Source organism: Neovison vison, chromosome 8, assembly GCF_020171115.1.
Source record: "Neovison vison isolate M4711 chromosome 8, ASM_NN_V1, whole genome shotgun sequence".
NCBI lineage: Eukaryota > Metazoa > Chordata > Mammalia > Carnivora > Mustelidae > Neogale > Neogale vison.
The window spans coordinates 76,661,210-76,676,394 of NC_058098.1; the positions used below are offsets into that span (position 1 = coordinate 76,661,210).

General features: G+C 46.3%; 1 protein-coding gene across 2 annotated transcripts; it reads right to left on the reverse strand.

The window, feature by feature from the left end:
* Nucleotides 1-5,812: 5,812 nt before the first annotated feature.
* Nucleotides 5,813-13,106, reverse strand: GPR75 (G protein-coupled receptor 75). Of its 2 annotated transcripts, none has more exons than XM_044263950.1 (2): nucleotides 12,969-13,106; nucleotides 5,813-8,818 (listed from the first exon to the last, which is right to left on the reverse strand). In XM_044263950.1, exons 1-2 carry the CDS (start codon nucleotides 13,069-13,071, stop codon nucleotides 7,407-7,409), a joined length of 1,515 nt encoding a protein of 504 aa, XP_044119885.1. In that variant the 5' UTR covers nucleotides 13,072-13,106; the 3' UTR covers nucleotides 5,813-7,406. The 2 variants fall into 2 exon arrangements, with proteins under 2 accessions (XP_044119885.1, XP_044119884.1); XM_044263949.1 differs by having other exon boundaries at nucleotides 5,813-9,127; nucleotides 12,969-13,018.
* Between the last annotated feature and the right edge of the window lie 2,079 nt (nucleotides 13,107-15,185).

Sequence of the window (15,185 nt, forward strand, 5' to 3'; positions counted from 1 at the left end):
TCCTGATGAAGTGGTATTTTTACTTTGGCAAAATTAATCTCAAAGGCACTGAACCTAGAAAGATTACCTGTGAACTATCTCTTTATGCAAACGAGGATTTCATTAAATCTGCAACCTTTTTTTTCCCCCCAAATTGCCATATACTTTAAAGTAATTGGTATTCTCCCTTCTCTCCCTCCAAGAAACAGTTACCCCCTTTCTCCTTGAACTCCTCTGTGGTTGCTGAGGAGTTTCTTTTCATCTTCAATGTCCTCAGGCTGCATAATGGGCCAAAGAATTCCAGCGAGGATGAATGCAGGTCGTCCGGCAGCTCCTGGGCAGCTAGGGTGGTCCCCTGGGAAAAGATGCCCTTAGAGCTAGTTCCTTTAGTAAACAGTCAGAAATCCTAAATCAGGACCCATGTCCCCTTTCATCAGAGTCCTGCTGATAACCACCCTGGGAATATAGAGAGGGATATGAAAAACAACAAACATGGGGAAACAAAGCCAGCCAGATAGAGATTTGGGCTGATATCACTTCCAGCCTTCAGCCAATCATTTATCATCTGACCCATTTATTCAACAGTTACACGCTGACAACTCATCCGGGCCAAGGACTGAAAGATACTAGGGATATGGCCCTGAACAAAACAGATACAATTTTGCCCTACTAGCATTTTATTCTAATGGGGAAACGACCAGTAAACAATTATAAGTGACTGTTAAAAACTGTGTCCCTCCCACCCCTCCCAAGATTCATATTTGAGACTCTAACCCCCAGTGACTCTATTTGTAGATAAGGCTTTTAAGGACGTAATTAAGGGCAAACAAAGTCAAAAGAGTAGAGCCCTAATCTCAGAGGAATAGGATCCACATAAGAAGAGGAGGAGAGGGGGGCGCCTGGGTGGCTCAGTGGGTTAAAGCCTCTGCCTTCCGCTCAGGTCATGATCCCAGGGTCCTGGGATCGAGCCCCACATCCGGCTCTCTGCTCAGCGCGGAGCCTGCTTCCCTTCCTCTCTCTCTGCCTGCCTCTCTGCCTACTTGTGATCTCTGTCTGTCAAATAAATAAATAAAATCTCCAAAAAAAAAAAAAAAAGAGGAGGAGACACCCTGAGAGCCCCCAACCCCAACTCTCTCCCTCCCTCCCCCAGGCCCTCTCTTTCCCTGCATGCACAGAGAAAGGCCAAGTGAGGACACAATGAAAAGGTGACCTCCTACAAGCCAGGGAAAGAGGTCTCACAAGAAACCAACACTGAGGGCATGTTGACCTTGGACTTTGGGCCTATAGAATTATGGGAAAATAAATTTCTATTACTTAAGCCACCTACACTGTGGGATTTGTTATAGTAGCCCAAGCACACTAATGCAGTAGCATAATGTTGAGTAATGGTAAGAAACATGAAATGAACAAATATGGCAGAAGGATAGAGAGAGATGGAGTGGGAACTCTGTTGGATATGGCAACTAGGATAGACCCCTGGGGAAGACCATTCCAGGCTGAAGTATTTCTAGGCAATTAAATTCCCTGACGTGGGAACAAAACTGAGGCATGTGAGAAAGAGCCAGAAAGCTTGTTGCATCCCAAGCACGTTAGGTAGGGTGCAAGTGAAAACAAATGGAGACAGAGGAAACCAAGGGCCAGATCATTAGGGCCACACAGATCGTGGCAAAGGACTTCAGCTTTTGTTCTAAGTTTTAATCAGACGAATGGCAAATATAATTTACCTCCCAAGTGTCCCCAGTTACAAAGCAAGGAGACTACAGGAGAGAGAGCCTGGAAGCTGGGAAATGGCTATGGCGGGTTGCATACTCTGAGAAAGAAACGATGGGCCCATGGGCTAGAGGGGATGGGGATGAAGAGCTAGGAAGGAGTTGGATTCAGAATTTATTTTCAAGACAGTTCAGGATTTGTCCCGAAGAATTGAATGTGATATATAAAAGAAACAGTCAAAGACAACAAATTGAGCTGCACAACTGGGTAATTGCCATGCCATTTACTGAGATAATAAAACAGCAGGAGACCCAAGTTTGGTAAAGAGTAGGGTTGAATCAAGAGTTCACTTTTGCACATGTTAAAATCTGAGATGCCCATTAGACATCCAAGTGGAGATGCTGAATAGGCAATTGGATAGACCACCAATGAGTTCAGGGAGAGGTTAGGACTAGAGATCTAAAATTGAGTGTCATTAGCATTTAAATGGTATGGAAAGCCAGAAGATGGAAAATCATTATAATTACTGCCCGCACCTGCTTCTCAGCTTACAGATCCATCTGTAGAAGTAGGGGGAGGGAATAGAGGGCTATTTTCCTATCTTTCTTCTCCTCTTTCCCTTCTTCAGCCTCTCAAAGATTACCCCATCTGGCTTCAAGTGGTCATTGTCTTTGCACCAACTAGTGACTTTGGCTCCCTTGCATCTCATCACGTTTGGGCCAGTGCAGCTGGGCTGAGCCCACTGAAGCTCATCCTGCTGTCACCTGCCCCAGCAGAGTCTTCCCACTGGTGAAGCTTGCCGCTTTGTGTGCTAGGCTCACTCCAGACCTAGGCTGGCCTCCCTAAAGCCTGAATCTCTGATGGAGAAGAGCCGTCTCCTGGCAGTCTGCCTGCCTCTCCTACCGCTCCACAGGCCTGGGATCTTCACTGACCCTTGGCCTTCCTTCAACTCCAGTAGGAGAACAGTGGTGTGAGTTTCTCTGGTGGAACCGTAAGCTTCTTTCATTGACGGAAAAGAAAACTGCTTTCAGTGGATACAGGAAAAAACACAGGTCTCTCTGGGAGTCAAAAATCTCACTAGGTACACATTGCCCCTGGACTGTGAAGGAGGAGGGTGTCTTTGAAAAGGGAGCCTCCATGACCTGGCCTGGCTAGATAATGGAGAATTATTTAAGACTGCATTATAATCACCAGTCAGAGCTGGACAGGAACCCAAGACTGTCAGCACCCAAGGCGTATTGCTGGTGGCTTGGAGTGGAAGTCTTCCAACTGGGATCTGAGTGACTTGAAAATGAAAAAGGGAGGTTTACAGATGCTCATTTTTAATACCCTAAAACTGAGCTGTTTAAGAACGTTTCTGTACCAGGATGCCTGGCTGGCTCAGTTGGAAGAGTATGGGACTCTTGATCTTAGGGTCGTGAGTTTGAGCCCCATGTTGGGTGTAGAGATTACTTAAAATAAAAATCTTAAAAAAATTTTTTTAATAAAAAGCTTCTGTGCCTTAACTCTGCAAGATCTCATGCTACTTTTTCTTGGCCACTGTCCATCTGTTACTGCCCCCTTCCCACTTCGTAAAAGAATTCCAACCTGGAATCGTAGAAGGGTATTTCTCCCAGATGTAGAGCTGCTAACCAAGGAACTACTCCAAATAATAGTTTCAAAGAATGATCCTTTAAAAAAAAACAAAAACAACACACACACACACACACAAAAACAGTAAAAAAGAGAGAGAGAGATCCTTAAGTTATTTGTCAAGGGACCACAGTTTTGAGGTTTTCCTCCAGCTTATACACACCATATAGATTACCAACTCTAGGATACACATTTTTGCTCTTGGCTTTTAGCTCAGAGGAGGCGAAATTGCAGCTGTCTTTGGTCATCTTGAATCTGAGTTCATCTAAAACCAGCAACCTCCACCATGCTGCCTAAATTTTTTGGCCCCAATGAGATCAAAGTGGGGAAGTTTGTACCACATATGCCTTGGCCCCAAAGATTGGCCCCACTGGGTCTGTCTGGAAAAATGGTTGGTGATGAGATTGCCAAGCAAACCAGTGATAGGAAGGGCCCGAGGATGACTGTGACACTGGCCATTCAGAACAGGTAAGGAACTGCCAAGAGACAGAAAGAAGCAGAAAAACATTAAGCACAGTGGAAATACCACTTGAGAGTGTTTTGATGAGATTGTCAACATTAGGGACGCCTGGGTGGCTCAGTTGGTTAAGGAACTGCCTTCAGGTCTGGTCATGATCCTGGAGTCCCAGGATCGAGTCCCACATGGGGCTTCCTGCTCAGCGGAGAGTCTGCTTCTCCCTTTGACTTCTCCCCTCTCATGCTCTCTCTGTCTCTCTCAAATAAATAAAGTAAAATAAATCTTAAAAAAAGAGAGAGAGAGAGACATCCTCAACATTGCCCGATAGATACAGCACTGATGCCGCACTCTCTGGAAACTTTAAAGAGATCCTGAGAACCCAGGGCAGTGATTGGCTCAGTGGGTGCAGCATGAGACTTTGGATCTCAGGATTGTGGGTCTGAACCCCACATTGGGCATAGAACTTACTAGAGAAAAAATTAAAACAAAAAACTCAGAATCATTTCATCTCTTAAGAGAACACTGGGTATAGGGACGCCTGGGTGGCTCAGTCAGTTACGTTGCTGCCTCCGGCTCAGGTCATAATCCTGAGATCCTGGGATCGAGTCCAGCATCAGGATCCTTGCTCACTGGGGAGCCTGCTTCTCTTCCTGCCTCTGCCTGTCACTCTGTCTGCTTGTGCTCTCTCTCTCTCTGACAAATAAATAAAATCGTAAAAAAAGAAAAAAAAAATGGGGCACCTGGGTGGCTCAGTGGGTTAAGCCTCTGCCTTTGGCTCAGGTCATGATCCCAGGGTCCTGGGATCAAGCCCTGCATCGGGCTCTCTGCTCAGCAGGGAGTCTGCTTCCCCCTCTCTCTCTCTGCCGGCCTCTCTGCCTACTTGTGATCTCTCTGTCAAATAAATAAATAAAATCTTAAAAAAAAAAAAGAGAGAGGGAGAGAGAGAAAACACTGGGTGTCAACACATTGTTATCCATCGTGCAATAATCATCATTACTTTCCTCTCATGGTTTTCAGATGATTGGATGGGAAAGTCATAGGACTGCAATCTGATGTTCAGAAATGTTAGGGTTTTCAATATTTTTATTTTCCAAACATTATTTTAAAAGAACATTAAAAGCATCAGAAATACAAATCTGGCCTAAAGGTTAACATCAGAACAATTATAAAATATTTGAAATACATCACATACTTTGCATCACAGTAAAGCGTCAAGAGAACTAATTAATATACCCTGCTAATAATTAGTCATAGTCAACTGAATTCTCATTATTTTTAGTTCTCAGTTTAGCCCTTATAGAGAAGTTATATATGTCTACCTGTATCTCCCTCTATAGATAGACATATATAACTTACGAAGAGATAAGTTTTATCTATGTCTGTATCTCTGCATAGATGTAGAGATAGATGGGAAGGAGGGCTAAGAATCTAGCCCAACATGTATTTCATGCAAGTTACATCAGTAATTTCTTGATGAGCATACAGAGACTGAATACCTCATATGCGCATGCTTACTTTTCTTTATACTATTAACGTCTACCTCCTAAAGATGGATCAGGTCATCTCAAACTCAAAGGTTGTACAAGAAACCTGTTGGTTCAAATTTTACGAGTAGGAATTACTTTTTAAAAATCTCTTATTGAATCACACTGGAAATGCCTAGCCAAAAAAGAGATACATACCTTAAAAAGTATGAAGTATCTTCTTGATTAATCTTAGTAATTATAAAGCTGTTTGGCTTATTGGAATAAATACCCAGTTCTAAATTTAGACAAATGTCTAATTCCTAATTAGAATTATCTTCAAATGGTCTTGGGAAAGGATACTTGATTTCTTAGTTCTTTGTTAAAAAGGGGTAACAGACTAACCTATCTCGTGGGAGTATTAACGAATGAAAACAGTGTTGTATTAAAAATATAAAAGCATAATTGAAATAGGTTATAGTGACTTCCAAAAATAGCATTCAGTTACAAACAAGAAAAAAATGTGATAGAGTGGTTATTTTCTCTTCTGTTAGAAAATTTAAATAGCAAAAATAAAGGAAGAAAAGGAGAGAAGGAAGGGAAGGAGAAAGTCCTAAAAGGTGAATTTAAAAAGAAAATAAAACCCATATCTCCTTAAACCCCACAAACAGAATGACTGGTCGGTGCTGGAAAACAGCAGCTGGATGAGCCTGTGCAGATCTCAGGCTGAGCATCTACTAGGGGTTTCTCTACGCTTTGCGGTGCACTTGTATTTCGGAACAGCCTGGAGAGGGAGCTGTACATTGAATACCTTCCTCCAAAACAATAGTTCCTTCCAACCTGCAGTAACAGTTCTGGAATATAACAATTTCTAAAGATAGGTTTTGGATCTTGACGCTTGTCTTGAGTCTAACAGCTATAGTTCAAAATTGTATCAAGTTCAAAAGCTAACTGTATAATGAAAATATTTTTACGTAAAAATATGAATTTACCGTTGTTACGCTAGCAATTACAGAGTAGGTCATAAAATTAGTTTTAGGCGTAGAAATACTTAATCTAGTTTTCCTTATCACCCATTGCCAAGATTAATGGGAGAGAAACAGCACAATTAGTTTGAAAACACATAATCTTAAGAATTTTTCTACTGCAGTGATAGTTGAACAAAGACAAAAAAATTATTTTGAAATAGTTACTTGGCTACTCTTTGTCAGCTTGTTAACAAACCACCCTCACACAGATGGAACAGGGTAAATCAGAATACTCCCAATCTCGTTCTCACACCTTCTTAAGCAATAATGGAGATCATCTAACACACGGCAGGAGTCCAGGTTGCTTCCCACATCACCGACACCCTGGCTCAAAGGACCAGTTAGTGCCTCTGCTCCCAGAAATCAGGGTCCTCTACTGTAAGTACAGTCCTCTTCACCAGGTTTCTTGGGTAAGCTCATTCCAAAATAGAATGATACATTCTTGGCAAGCAAAAACATATTTCTTAAAAAAAAAACCAAAACTATACAGTTAGTCAATTCACACAAAATAATAGCGTCTCTCATAAGAAATGGTAGCAATCATAATACTTGGTTGACTGTCTTAGGAAAGCAAAATACCTAATGCCTGTCTGTGTGTCTTGGGTAAGGTAATTACTGAGAATATGTTTCTGACTCTCTGCTTTGACAATGTATTATTTATTCAAATAAGCCTGCTACCAAAAAAGTGCATTGTTCCCCATTTCAACACTTCAATAAACAAAATTTACAGTTCAATTAAGAAAAAATTCACTGCAGTGAAGATCACACCTTCACATTTAAAAAATCCAGCGTGTGTGCACTTTGAAGACCCGAAACACGGTCACAAACTGTTCATTCTCCTTTAATAGATTAGCATGATCATTCCTGGCATCGATTTAAAAGTTTAGTACCAAAGATCAGAGCACAGGTCAGGGTAAAAATCTAAATTATAAATGTTTACATCAAATCTTAAAACGTCAGGAAACCGCAAAGCGAATTGATAGATGCTAATCCTTGAGACAGAAGAAAATCCTAACTGCCAACCGTTCCGCTGAACCGGTTAAGTTTTCATCTGCCCTTGGTCTCACAAAAGTGAAAAAGAAATCCATTAGTATCCGAAACAAAAAGTTTGTGCATGAGTCTCCAGCTTCCAGAACACTAAACGGAGGGCACTGGGATCTGCTTGGCCGACGTGCTCTCGTATTCTTGCATTAAATCATTAGTGGTGTGGTAATGCATGGCAATATAGGAATTGGCAAATCCGAAAGAGTTTACTGGCTGTAAATTCTGCGGGACGCTCTCTTCCTGGGAGGGGCTGCTGTTATAAATGCTGTAGTAGGGTTCGATCCGGGTGTTGATGGGGGTTGAGCTGCTCTGACCGTAGTGCTGATGCCCAGCGGAGATCTTGGGACTGACCACGCTTTCCTTCGAGTGACTTGGGCCGCAAGCCTGGTCCACAAATTTCTTCTGGGGCTTTGGAGACAACATGTAGGCGGAGTTGGTTTCATGATGGGAGGACTTGTTTCTGTTGACCTCCAGGTTCCCTTTTCCCATGGCTCGAAGTCGAGTCTTCTGTTTGCAGCAGAAGAAACCCAGGCCGATGTACTGGAGGCACCAGAGCACTTTCCTTCTCAGCCCCGCGCTGTTCCGAGAATATATAAAAGGGTTTAACCCTGACTTGAAAAATATGAGGGTAAATCCAAACAGTTCAAACTGGTAGAGGACGAAGCTCCCGTTGCTGGACAAGACGACCTGCACCAAGGAGATCCCCAGGGGAAGACAGCACACCAGGACGGACAGGACAATAATCACGCAGGTGACCACCGCCTTGGAGTCCTTAGCCGTGGACAGATTGACAGCCGACACGAGCTGGAGCCGGCTAGCTGCCGGGGTGGGCATGTGGTTCAGGCTCTTGGTGTACCCGTGGGTCTGGATGTGCTGCAGCTTGTTGTAATTCTGGTTCCGGTAGAGAGCGGGCCCAGGACACTGCACGGGATGGCCCCCTCCCTTCCCAGGGGCCCCCATGAAGGGCTGCGGTCTGGAAGCATCCACTGAGATGACCGGGGGGCACTTCCTGACTTGGGCGTTCTTCCGCAGCGTCTGCGCAATCATGATGTAGGAGACCGACACCACGGCCACACAGAAGGTGAAGTCCACCACGTACAGAGACACGATGGCTTTCCCTTCTCCCGCCGTCAGACTGGACATGGGAAGGCAGAGGTGGGACTTGCTGGTTTTCAGGGTGCCCAGGGTGGCCAGAGTGAAACTGGTGGCCCAGAGAAGCAGAGTGAGAAGCACGGTGCAGGGAAAGGAGGCCGTGCGGTCGGGCTGCTTCCCCAGCACCATGCGGAGCCGGTGCAGGGCGATCACCGCCACGGTCTTGAGGGACATGATGACGAAGCCGGCGCTGGTGATGTGGAAGGTGAAGCAGAAAGCATCCGGGATGCTGCTGGCAGGGCTGAAGAAGAGCACGAAGGTGAACATGGGGGCGGTCACTCCACAAATGAAGAGGTCACAGAAGGACAGGTTCAGGATCATGAAATCAAAGTTGGTTCTGAACTTCCTAAAGGCTGGATCAAAGAAGGACAAGAAGACAATGAAGTTGCCATAAGAGCCCAGGCAGAAGATGACCGCCAGTAGAAAAGTACAGGTGACCAAAGTGGCCGTGTGGATGAGGTGCTGGAGGTCCCCCGGGATGGCAGTGCTGTTTCCTCCCTGGGAGCGAGGCCCTCGCAGCCAAGTCCCGTTGGGACCAACCTCCAGGGGCTCCATGGAGTTCATCTTCAGACCGGATGGACTCTTCCTTCTGGGGCAAGGGAGTCACGGCCTGGACTCACAGCTGCGACACATGCGACAAAAGAGGCCCAGGGCAGAAAAGCCTGCGCATAGAAATGCACACCCAGAGACAGAATTAATGGAGAGAGCAGTGTGATTTCAGGATTTTGTACAAAAGGACTAGGGTTTTTTTTTTTTTTTAGCTCTGACCTGAGGCAGAGAAAGCATTTCTTCTCACAAGGCCCAACACAGAAAAGACACAAACACCTCAAAATACATTCTTCCAGCTAATTTCAGGTTTCCTGGCATAGAGGTTTGCAAAACCATTTAAGCATCATGTAGAGAGTGGGTGAAAAAAAGCAGATTCCTGGGCCCCACCCTTTGAGTTTCTGGTTGAAGGGTACGCACGTGTTACTCTTGGAAATCTGGTGCCTCACACTGGAGATCCAAGAACGTTATTTCACCAAAGGGATCACACCCTACTTATAGCCTAATGTGGTAAATCATGTGATAGAGTAAGAGAATGGGGAACCTAATCCACCCTGGGGTAGAGGCTGAGAGAGGCTGAAGGGAGTGGTGCTGAGGAGGAACTCGAGAAGGGGGGAGGGGCCGGGCAGGGACTTGGGGGAAGGCAGGCTGGGAGGACAGGAGTAAGTCTTACAGCATGTGCTTAAGATACAAGCCGGAGGGTATTGCTGAAGTACACTGTGGCTCCCACAAATCACAAACAAATCCTATTTCTTTTTCTTTCTTTTTTTTTCTTTTTTTAAGGTTTTATTTATTTATTTGACAGAGAAAGAGAAATCACAAGTAGGTAGAGAGGCAGGCAGAGGGATAGGGGGAAGCAGGCTCTCTGCTGAGAGGAGAATCCCCAGGTGATCCCAGGACCCTGAGATCATGACCTAAGCCTAAGGCAGAGGCTTAACCTACTGAGCCAGCCAGGCGCTCCAACAAATCCCATTTCTTTTCCTAGGAACAAGCCTTTATTTTCTATCATGTATCATTTCTTCTCCCTGCTGGTAATTTCTTGGCCAACTCCCCATCTTCCTTCAGAAAAAAATTTGTGGACTATGTTTGAGAGGCAAAAATGAAAGCATTCATGGGTGTCAATTATATTCGAGATTAACAAGGTGAGCACCCATTTGTCAACTCTCAACCACTGTACAGAGGTGAGTTCTTATTCCAACAGCAATATCCTCCCGTGGAAGCAGGAGGCACACATCCACTCATGCATTCATTGGCTCAGTTTACATTTATCCTGTGCACACTCTATGCCAGCTTTATGCTAGGGTCTGTAGGTGGACAGAGGAGTAAGACCTAGCCTCTGTTTTGAAAGAATTAATTTCTTTTTCTTCTTGCTCTTTATTCTCTTCAACTTTTTTTTTTTTTTCCTCCAGTGAAATTTAAAGTACTCTCACACATCTTGGGCTGTTCCAGATCCCAGAGCCCTGTGGGTCCTGGTGCTCTCTCTGCTCTGAAAGATGCTTCCAGTGGGAAGTTGTACCTTAGAGACTGGTGCATTGCTCTTGACAACTCAAATGTATTTGCTTGAATTTAGCATTTTAGGAGCAATGGCACTGGTGATGTCCCAAATATTTAATCACCAGCTCCTAAGGGGTCCCAGAGGCCTCCAGCTGTGTCAAGGGTTAACCCTTCAGTTGCTGGATCCTAGGGCAGAGAGAAAGAGGGGCCAGGTGATGATGGATTCCTAAGGGCTCTGAGCAGTTACCTGAAGAGAAGTCTCTCTGCATTAAGTAGTAGGTATGGCTATGCCAGTGAGAATGGGACAAATTTCAGTCCTGGGGAAGTCCATATACCTAATGGTATATTGGTATATATATTCTTTATGAAGGAAGAGATGGCCTCTTTATTCTCAGTGGTCAAACAGTAAAGATCATGACATTATGATGAATTTCTCCACTGGCAAGGAGACCAGCTTTTCTGTACTTTCTTTATAAAATTTCTGTAAGGGAAAAATATAAATTTTTACCTTTTGTTTCTTGATTAAAATTAAAAAATAATGGGTAGCTTACTGTTTTCAATTAAAGACCCTGTGCCTGCTTCTGAACCCTTTTTGATAGCTCCATAGTAGAAACAACAACTTTTACTGTTTGTTTTTTCATTGTTAATTGGAGGATTGGTATTAGCTAATGAAAAGAAAAACAGCAAACAAAACTCAGTTTGAGGAGGCAGGAAAGCAAAGAGGTGATACTATTGTTTCTAGCAAAGGGGAAACCCTTTGGAGGCAGGGAAATGAACAGGGGTGAAGATCAAAGTAAAAATTGGGTTTGGGAGATTCAAAGTATGAAGCATCTGGAATCGATGCTAAGAGAAATATCGAGTAAGTCGGTAGTAATGAAGAAGTGGGGTAGATGGAGACTATGGAGACCTCAGGCTAGGAGATTATTTGGAAACAGAACAGTCAAGGGGAAGATGGAACGATAAGGCACCAACATTATTCAAGAGTAAGAGGCAGGAGGGGCGCCTGGGTGGCTCAGTGGATTAAGCTGCTGCCTTTGGCTCAGGTCATGATCCCAGTGTCTTGGGATCGAGCCCTGCATCGGGCTCTCTGCTTGGCAGGGAGCCTGCTTCCCCTTCTCTCTCTGCCTGACTCTCTGCCTACCTGTGATCTCTGTCTGTCAAATAAATAAGTAAAATTTAAAAAATACATATTTAAGTTTTTGCAGACAAACTTACAAAGTAAAGGAGAAAATGAAGGAAAAGTAAGCCCACTTCTGGGATTTTTAAGAAAGAGGAGGCTGAGATCACTGTTTCAAACGAACTTATGATGGTAGCTCTATAAAATTCAGTGATTCTCCGCACGGGGGTGGTGAATGAATGCTTATTTGGTACTGCTATATAGAAAATACAGTTTACCAACAACGTTCCTTTCAATGCAAGCATACTAGAGGCTCCTTATTTCTGGCACCATAAGTAGGTGATTAAAGTCATAAAATCAGAAAAGTTTTAAGTTGGAACACTAGTCTTCGGCGGGCCTGTTAGCCACAGTTAGAATTAATTAATATCTATGTGCATCTTGTTACAATTAAGGAGGGGGGATCCTAAAGTAACTAGTAAGCAAGGAATAGTAAATGAAAATTTGTGTAAAGTGGCAATGATTTCTCACTAAGATGTGTTAAAAGCCTGTGAAAATCTGATGTGCTATCTTAATATTTTAGTCCATATGAAAACGTTTTGTTTGAGCCTTTACACGTTAGCTCCTGGCTGGAGTTCTTCCAACTCTTCCCCCGCACCCCCTTAATGCCTTAAATTCCTTGAGGACAGGCATTTTCACAGGCTAACCCTCACAGAGAGCAAGGTTCTGTGCTATTATTATCCCCATTGTATTTGTATTAATCAGGAAAACCTCAGGGAAGTGAGATGACTTGCCCAAGGTCACTAAGATTCAGGTTCGATTTATCTGATTTCAGAGCCCATGCTCTTTCTCCCCAGTTCAACTACCTCTTGAAGCCCGGAGGAGCTGACGGGTTGGGGTAGGGTCAGTGGATGAGGGAGATGGGGAGGCTAAGGAGGTTCTTACCCCGCCCCCCCCCCCAAATCTGGGGATGGAGAGCGAGGATTTGGGAAGGGGAGGTCGACCCCAGCCAGGGACTAGCGGTGGCAGGCGCTTCCCGGGGTGAGAAAGGTAAGGAAGGCCTACTTCGGACCTGGAAGCTTGCAAGATAATCGGCGGAGGGCTGGTGGGGGGCTGAGAGCTCACACAGGCCATGGGCAGTGGGGAACCGGTTCTGCGTCCCGGCACAGCCCGGGAGCCGGCCCCGCAGGGGCGAGATGGCTTCCACGCAGGCCGCGCCAGGAGGGCAGGTGCGCGCGGCCCGGCCTGGGGCAGCGCAGCCCAGCTCCTCCTAACCCGTTGGCTTCCCGGGGCCCGGCCCTCCCGGCCCCCGCGGGGCGTCCTCCTCAGGGGCCCGCGCGGCCTCTCACCTGCCCGGTGGCCGCAGCGCCGCCCCCCTCCTCCATCTCGCAGCCCGGACCCCAGCTCCGCCCGCCGCCCGGAACGAGGCCCGGCTTGAGGCATCATCGCCATCGCCGCCGCCGCCTCCGCGCATCCCGGGAGCCGCCGAGCCGGGGGCGCCGAGGCGCAGTCACGGAGACGCCGAGGGCGCCGCCCCCTCCGCCGGACACTCGGGCCCCGGCGCCTGCCTGCCCCCCGCGCCCTCAGCGCCTCGCGGGCCCCCGGGGCTGGCCGCGGCCGCCGCCCCGCCCTCCGCCCCCCACGCCGCGCCGCTGCCCGGCCTGGGATCGCGGTTCCGCCGCGCGGGGACCTGGGCTCGGAGGCGGGCGAGAGTTGGCGCGCAGAGCAGGAAGGGGACTGCGGGCTGGGCTGCCGCAGGCCGGCAACGCTGCCCGCCCCCTCCCTAACCCCATGGCCGCAGCGGGTGGAGAGCGTGGGACCCGCGGGTGGAGAGCGTGGGACGCGCGGGTGGCGGGGCTCCCCTAGGTGCCTGGGGCTTCCTCCTGGCGCGGCAGCTAACACTCTGCCTCCTAGATTCAGCTGGCGTCATCGTCCACTTCGGTACTTAGAGACAGTTTGTAAATGAAGTCATCATAACAGAATTTAATTTTTAAAAGACTATTATTTGAGAGAGAGAGAGCGTGCGCGCAAGAACGGGGGTGGGGCGGGGAGGCGGGTCAGGGCAGAGGGAGAAACAGGCTTCCCGCTGAGCAGGGAGGCCCATGCGGGGATGCGGGGCTCCAGCCTAGGACCCTGAGATCATGACCTGAGCTGAAGGCAGAGCTTAACTGAGCCACCCAGACGCCCACAGCAGTTCATCTTTTTAAATAAGAGAACTGTTTGGTACCAACAAGTACCAAAGAATTTGACTTAGGTGTAGAACATCTCCCCCAGTATCCTGTGCTTTCATCAAGAAAAAACAAGAGAACTGGGTAATTTATGAAGTAGACATTCAACCCACGTTTGACTATGCTATTAGAATTGTGTAGAAAAAACTGCAGAAAATTTCAGTTAATTCCCACATAATATTCCACTCCCCAACCACTTGCGGCGAAGCGGTTCTAATCAGTGTTGTCAGTTATGATCAACTCTGGCCCTAGAAATAAGCAATTGAAAGGGAAGACTCACTAGTATTTAGAGAATTCTAACCTAAGTTCTATCCCTCTCCATATGGATTAGCTACTGAATAACTGCCGGCTGATTTCCAGGCATCTGGCCACGTTACAGGAGATTACAGTAGATGGCCACCTTCCAGCTTGGGCTGAAAGGTGGCCATCAGAGTTACACCTAGAGAATTTATACAGGGGGGAAAAAAAACCAAAACCCAAGCTGTAAAAGAGTCTAGAGAAGAGGAAATCGGGAACAAGTTAGTACCATCAGCAAGTCTAAAGCTACTAGAATTATGTCTACAAAGTGTACGGTACCTGGGTGGCTCAGTTGGTTAAGAATTGGATTCTTTTTGGGGCACCTGGGTGGCTCAGTGGGTTAAGCCGCTGCCTTCGGCTCAGGTCATGATCTCAGGGTCCAGGGATCGAGTCCTGCATCGGGCTCTCTGCTCAGCAGGGAGCCTGCTTCCTCCTCTCTCTCTGCCTGCCTGTCTACTTGTGATCTCTCTCTGTCAAATAAATAAAATCTTAAAAAAAAAAAAAAAGAATTGGATTCTTTTTTTAAAAAGATTTATTTATTTATTTATTAAGATTTTTATTATTTATTTATTTGACAGAGATCACAAGCAGGCAGAGAGGCAGGCAGAGAGAGAGGAGGAAGCAGGCTCCCTGCTGAGCAGAGAGCCCGATGTGGGGGTCGATCCCAGGACCCTGAGATCATGACCTGAGCCAAAGGCAGCAGCTTAACCCACTGAGCCACCCAGGTGCCCCAGAATTGGATTCTTTTTTTTTTTTTTTTTTTTAAGAATTGGATTCTTGATGTTGGACTCAGGTCATGATCCCTGGGGTGGTGAGATCCAGTAGGGCTCTGCAGTCAGTGGGTGTCTGCTTGGGATTCTCTCTCTCTTCCCCTCCCCACACCTGCACTCTCTCAAACAAATCTAAAAAAAAGGGGGGGGGTGCTATCAATTTTCAGGGAAACAAGCATTCTGTCATTGGCAACGCAAATTCATACGTGTGCACGTGGAGGAAAACGTATTAGAGCAATTACAATATCTAGACTCTTGACCTAAAATTTTC